The 6,273-nt window shown below is 45.5% G+C and overlaps 2 protein-coding genes across 2 annotated transcripts in view; both read left to right on the top strand.

Moving 5' to 3' along the window:
* Positions 1-61: 61 nt before the first annotated feature.
* Positions 62-3,349, top strand: LOC106535112 (uncharacterized; the record flags this gene model as incomplete). The annotated part of the gene is given in 9 exon segments (XM_014032017.1): positions 62-198; positions 289-457; positions 629-722; positions 821-856; positions 931-975; positions 1,983-2,116; positions 2,188-2,302; positions 2,770-2,840; positions 2,916-3,349. Coding segments are annotated over 9 exon segments (1,065 nt in total), but the record flags the coding sequence as incomplete, so codon positions are not given.
* Positions 3,350-5,300: 1,951 nt separating this feature from the next.
* derl2 (derlin 2) overlaps positions 5,301-6,273 on the top strand; it is a 6,725-nt gene continuing 5,752 nt past the window's right edge. The window contains exon 1 of the mRNA XM_014032016.1: positions 5,301-5,423. Coding sequence (XP_013887470.1) covers positions 5,331-5,423 — 93 coding nt within the window. The 5' untranslated portion in view covers positions 5,301-5,330. The remainder of the gene's footprint in view (positions 5,424-6,273) is intronic.

Here is a 6,273-nt window from a genome sequence, read left to right as displayed (position 1 = left end):
TGGTGGACAGGATGGTGGACAGGATGGTGGACAGGATGGTGGACAGGATGGTGGACAGGACGGTGGACAGGACGGTGGACAGGATGGTGGACAGGATGGACACAGGGACAGTGTGGACACAGCTGAAGTCACTCTGATGAGAGAGTTTACTGAGTGGAAACGGGTGAAAGGCCTGAGTAGGACAGTACGCGGTCAGCTGTAAGTGTTCCTCTCTGATCCACCTGTTTGACTTCATCATCATCATCATCCTCATCATCCTCATCAGCTGTTTGTTGCTCTGTCCTGTAGGAAGGTCAAGCCCAACACTGCAGAGCTGATCCAGCTGCAGCCTGGAGAGAAGCTGGCCTACGTGAGCGAGAGGTTCTACAGCAGCCACAGGGTCCAGGTCTGGACCAGAACCTCAGTGAGCAGGAGCACCGGGTCAGAACTCCTGCATTTTTCCACTGCAGCGCCGAAGGTAAGGGCTTCCTGCTGGGAGCGTTCAAGGTTCCTCTTTCAGCAGCTCTTAGAAACTGGGTCAACACACACCAGGACTCTGGACCAGTTCTAGTCTGGTCCACCTTGACCCACAACAGGCTTATTGGTTCCACAGGATCCAGACTTGATGTGTTCTTGTCTGACCCCTCAGGAGGAGAACCCAGAGCTGAGAACCTTCTGTGTTCCAGAACAAACAGTTCTGCTGTTCCGTCTGCAGGAGGTCAACCTTTGGGACGATGTTCTGAGTAAGACCCTAAGTCTGGTCCTGGTTCTGGTTCTGTCTCAGAGGACTTGTCCTGAAAGATCTTTAATCTCACGTCTGGTTCTTCTGGTTTGGTTCTAGATGTTCCGATGCCGATGTGTGGCTATGGGAGGAGAGGTTTGTTTTGATTTAAAGGATTTTATGATCTGATTTATTCAAGTCAAACTAAAGAACTTCTGTTGCTTTGATAGAGCTATTCTTTTCTGGCATACAACATGTGATGATGGAGATCAAAGGTGAGTTTCCCTTTGATGATGGAGATCAAAGGTGAGTTTTTGTCTGATCTACAGCAGCTCCAGTCAGGTAGGGGCGTCTGCAGACAAGTAGGCGTTTCCAACAAAAGGCGGTTCACAGTCTACTACTCCTACTCTTGTGACACACCTACTCTTGTGACACTCCTACTCTTGTGACACACCTACTCTTGTGACACACCTACTCTTGTGACACACCTACTCTTGTGACTTAACTACTCTTGTGACACACCTACTCTTGTGACACACCTACTCTTGTGACACACCTACTCTTGTGACACATCAACTCTTGTGACTTAACTACTCTTGTGACACACCTACTCTTGTGACACACCTACTCTTGTGACACACCTACTCTTATGACACACCTACTTTTGTGACACTCCTACTCTTGTGACACACCTACTCTTGTGACACATCCACTCTTGTGACACACCTACTCTTGTGACACATCAACTCTTGTGACACACCTACTCTTGTGACACACCTACTCTTGTGACACTCCTACTCTTGTGACACACCTACTCTTGTGACACACCTACTCTTGTGACACATCTACTCTTGTGACACTTACTCTTGTGACACTCCTACTCTTGTGACACACCTACTCTTGTGACACTTACTCTTGTGACACTCCTACTCTTGTGACACACCTACTCTTGTGACACTTACTCTTGTGACACACCTACTCTTGTGACACTCCTACTCTTGTGACACGCCTACTCTTGTGACACTTACTCTTGTGACACACCTACTCTTGTGACACTTACTCTTGTGACACACCTACTCTTGTGACACTTACTCTTGTGACACACCTACTCTTGTGACACTTACTCTTGTGACACACCTACTCTTGTGACACTTACTCTTGTGACACTCCTACTCTTGTGACACGCCTACTTTGAGTCTGCAGGGCCCTTTCTGGCTCCAGTAACACTGGGACCTGCTGAAGGGTCGTGGTAACAGGTTTGTTTGCTCTCTGCGTCCTGCAGAACAGTACAACAACCGCTATGAAAAGGTTCTGAAGCCGCTGTCAGAACTTCCTGAGTCGGGTCGCAGTGACCTGCTGAACAAGCTGCTGCAGGTCCTGGAGGACCGAGAAGTTCTGCAGCTCCTGGAGGACAAAGTAAGAGATGAGATCAGATCTTCATCAGGTGATGAGTACAGGTCTAAAGGTGTCCTCTGTCCTCCTCTCAGCTGGACGGAGACAATGATGTCCCACAGTCTGAGCTCCTGGTCTCCTTCATGGACCTCCTCTCTGGATCCAAAGACCTGAGAGAAGCTGCTCGGCTGCTGGTCTCAGCTCTGAACGGTAATCTGACCAGAGCCAAGAGTTCTGTGAAGGTTCCACTGAGTGTTCTCCTGATGTTCCCCTCATGTTCTCCCGATGTTCTCCTGATGTTCTCCTGATGTTCTCCTGCTGTTCCCCTCATGTTCTCCTCAAGTTCTCCTGATGTTCTCCTGATGTTCTCCTCATGTTCTCCTCATGTTCTCCTCATGTTCTCCTGCTGTTCCCCTCATGTTCTCCTCAAGTTCTCCTGCAGTTCTCCTGATGTTCTCCTCATGTTCTCCTCATGTTCTCTTCATGTTCTCCTCATGTTCTCCTCATGTTCTCCTGCTGTTCCCCTCATGTTCTCCTCATGTTCTCTTCATGTTCTCCTCATGTTCTCCTGCTGTTCCCCTCATGTTCTCCTCATGTTCTCCTGCTGTTCTCCTCATGTTCTCCTCATGTTCTCCTGATGTTCTCCTGATGTTGTGAGATGTTCTGGTTCTCTGCAGTTCTTCCTGATGACAGTCCAGCTCTTCTGGCTAAATGTGACTCAGAAACACTGAAGTTCCTCCAGAACAAGGTTTGTTGATCTTTCCTGCAGAACTTCAGTCTTCTGTTCTCCAATCATCTCCCTCTGTTCTGCTTCTGTCTGCAGATGGAACGTCTTAATGAGTTCCCCAAGTTCCTCTGTCAGCTCAGAGATCTGTCTGCAGAGTCTCCTCTGGTCCAGGAGAAGGAGGTGGAGGCAGGAGGAGGAGGCAGACTGGCAGCAGGGTTGTCCTGGCTGGAGACCTTCTTCTCTTCAGTCAGAAACCTTCAAGATCTGAAGTCCACCTGGGACTGTCCAGACTTCTCTCCAGAAGGTCTGCTGGAGGTCCTGTACCTGAGTGTGAGGGGTCTCATTCTGCTGCAGCCCTGAACCCACCTGGACCACCTGGACCACCTGGACCACCTGGACCACCTGAAACATTTGTTTTCTCATCACTTCCTGGTTTCCTGTAATCTGGATTAATGTGGTTGATATATGCTGACAGATTATTATTTTACGTTTTATCAGTTYAACCCAATAAAAATATAAAACAGAAAATATTTTCTGAAGTTTTGTTATTTTTGTGTAATTTTGTTAAAGAATGAATGTTTTTATTGTTCAGATGATGTGTTTCAGGTCCATGTCAGACATGAAATCTGTCAACAGGAAGTGGCCCCGGTGTGCAGAGCATGACGCCATCTTGGAAAAGTCTTCTTAAACACAGGTCTGTTAAAATTGTAGCAGTCACTTACCAATACGTAAGGTTTTCTTACACCTCTAATAACAAAAGTTATAAGAGTTATAATTATTGATCAAGGCTTCGCTTATTTTCAGGCAACATCTGCTGTGAAAGTGAAAAACACACAACAATTTGATCCATAAACAAATGTGATCATTTATTTACATAAATTGAACAATCACAAGTGAACATCTTAATTGTGAGTAATCAATTTTCCTTAAAAGTTTAAGAATTAACAACAACTGAGCACGCGTCCGAGCTGAATTAATTATTAATTTATTTAACTTATTAACTATTCGTGTTTTTTATTATTATTTGTTGTATGTATATCAATTGTTTTGTTTATAAATGAAATGAATATTTTAAATAAATAAATAAATACAACAACTTTAGAAACAGCAGACATCAAGCCTAGATGTTAAATAAATCAGAATATTTTCAGGCACTTCAAACTTAGATTTTGGCAGAGCAGGTAGTTTAAGAGGGTAAAATGAAAACAGGAGGATTAGTTACTTCTGCTTTTATCTTAGGAAGTGTGAGTTCACCAGAATGAGTGTGAACTTCCACTGGACACAGGTGAGGTCAGAACACATCAGCCTCCAGCTGGAGATGACTTCTCCGTCCCGGTTCAGGTATTTAGGAAGGGTTCAYGCAGGTCAGCAAAGGACTCTGTCAGGAAACCTGCAGAGTTCATTTCTGTCTTCTGTTGTCTGCATCAAGTCAAACACAGAGGAAACGTCTCTCAGAGGAAAAGGTGTCAAATAATGACCTGTGGAGCCCTCAGAGCTCATGTGTGGTGGGCACAGCAGGTGGTGTTCACACCCGGGCTGCGAGTCCTGTGGAGAGACGATCAGTGGTTCTGTGCTGAGAACAGGAGGGTGGGCTCTGGAGTCCAGACTGAAACAGAAGGTTCATAACCCAGCTTTGTTTTTGATAATGTTAGTAAAAAGATATCAGAAGTTTTTAGCTTCTTCTGCGCAGTTACAGAAACACAACATGTCCTGGTGACCAGTTTCTCTTCAACACTGAAACAATGAATCACTGTTAAACTGATCAGAAAAGCARGTTTTTCTTGTCTGACTGTGAACTGAACTGTTTGGAAGATGAATCAAAGTTTTCATGAACTTTTCACCACAGTTAACACAGTGTCTGTCAGTGGTGTAATGACAGACACTGAGCTGACAGGAACACAGTTTAATTCTTTCCTCCAGCAGGGGGCGCTGCTGAAAACTGTGGGGTGGAACCAGGAGGGTCAGATCCTGAATAAGCACTAAACTAACACTAAAACTACAGACATGAACATGTTTTATTAAACAAATTACATAAACAAAGCTTGTGTTTGAGACTTTATACAGGAATAAAGTGACTAAAAACAAAAATAACCAGCAAAATAAAATGCAGTTTCAATCTAAAACATTGAACACACTAATGTGCAGTATATAAAATAAAAATGCAAATCACACAAAGAAAATGAATTATTTACTTTTGTTTTTAGTTAATCTGGCTTTTTATTGTATTTCTTCAAGGATTAACGGTTATTCAAAAACATCATTAAAAATTTAATTGTAGCGTCTCATCTTTGTGTATTTTAATTTTATTTATTATTTTAATTATTAAATTKATTTAATCCCTGAAACAAAACAATCACATGGTCAAATAAAAAATAAATAAAAGCTTCAGAACATTTTCTGTTTTTAAGCAGCAGGCGGTCACAGTGCTGTTTTGTCCGACGCTCCTGAACGCCTCACCGCTCTCTGAGGATGACGTGTCACCAAGACCCGGAAGCGCTCAGTCAGTCCAAGATGGCGTATCAGACGCTGCAGCAGGAGTATTTACAGATTCCTGTTGTCACCAGAGCTTACACGACGGCCTGCGTCCTCACCACCGCTGCAGTGGTAAGACCCAACAGAACCGAACCGAACCCGCTCACGGTTCCGGTTCGGTTGTCCGTCCCGCGAGCCGCTGCGGGTGTTGAAGGAGAGAGACGTGCTGAGCTGATGATTCAGGAAGTTAGCTGCAGGTTTCTGTCCTAAAGAGCTCCGAACAGAACCGGGTCAGAATCAGAACCTGTCACCGAACCTCAGGACTGTTTAATGAAGTCAGGTCCAGGTTCTGAAACCGACAGGTAACATCTACCTGTTGTCTACGTCACAGGCTCCCTGAACACCTGCAACGGTTCGTTTCAGGTCCGGACTCTCCAGGTCTGCCTGAGACTCAGAACCTGCTGCAGGTCTCAGGTCAGACTACAGGTCTCAGGTCAGACTGCAGATCTCAGGTCAGACTCTACAGTACTCAGGTCAGACTACAGGTCTCAGGTCAGACTGCAGGTCTCAGGTCAGACTCTACAGGTCTCAGGTCAGACTACAGGTCTCAGGTCAGACTGCAGGTCTCAGGTCAGACTCTACAGTACTCAGGTCAGACTACAGGTCTCAGGTCAGACTGCAGGTCTCAGGTCAGACTCTACAGTACTCAGGTCAGACTCTACAGGTCTCAGGTCAGACTGCAGGTCTCAGGTCAGACTCTACAGTACTCAGGTCAGACTACAGGTCTCAGGTCAGACTCTACAGGACTCAGGTCAGACTGCAGGTCTCAGGTCAGACTGCAGGTCTCAGGTCAGACTGCAGGTCTCAGGTCAGACTACAGGTCAGACTCTACATGTCTCAGGTCAGACTCTACAGGTCTCAGGTCAGACTCTACAGGTCTCAGGTCAGACTCTACATGTCTCAGGTCAGACTCTACAGGACT

Source organism: Austrofundulus limnaeus, unplaced genomic scaffold (assembly GCF_001266775.1).
Source record: "Austrofundulus limnaeus strain Quisiro unplaced genomic scaffold, Austrofundulus_limnaeus-1.0 Scaffold1364, whole genome shotgun sequence".
NCBI lineage: Eukaryota > Metazoa > Chordata > Actinopteri > Cyprinodontiformes > Rivulidae > Austrofundulus > Austrofundulus limnaeus.
Note: the sequence above shows the minus strand (reverse complement) of the source record. Positions and strands in the feature narration are given on the sequence as shown.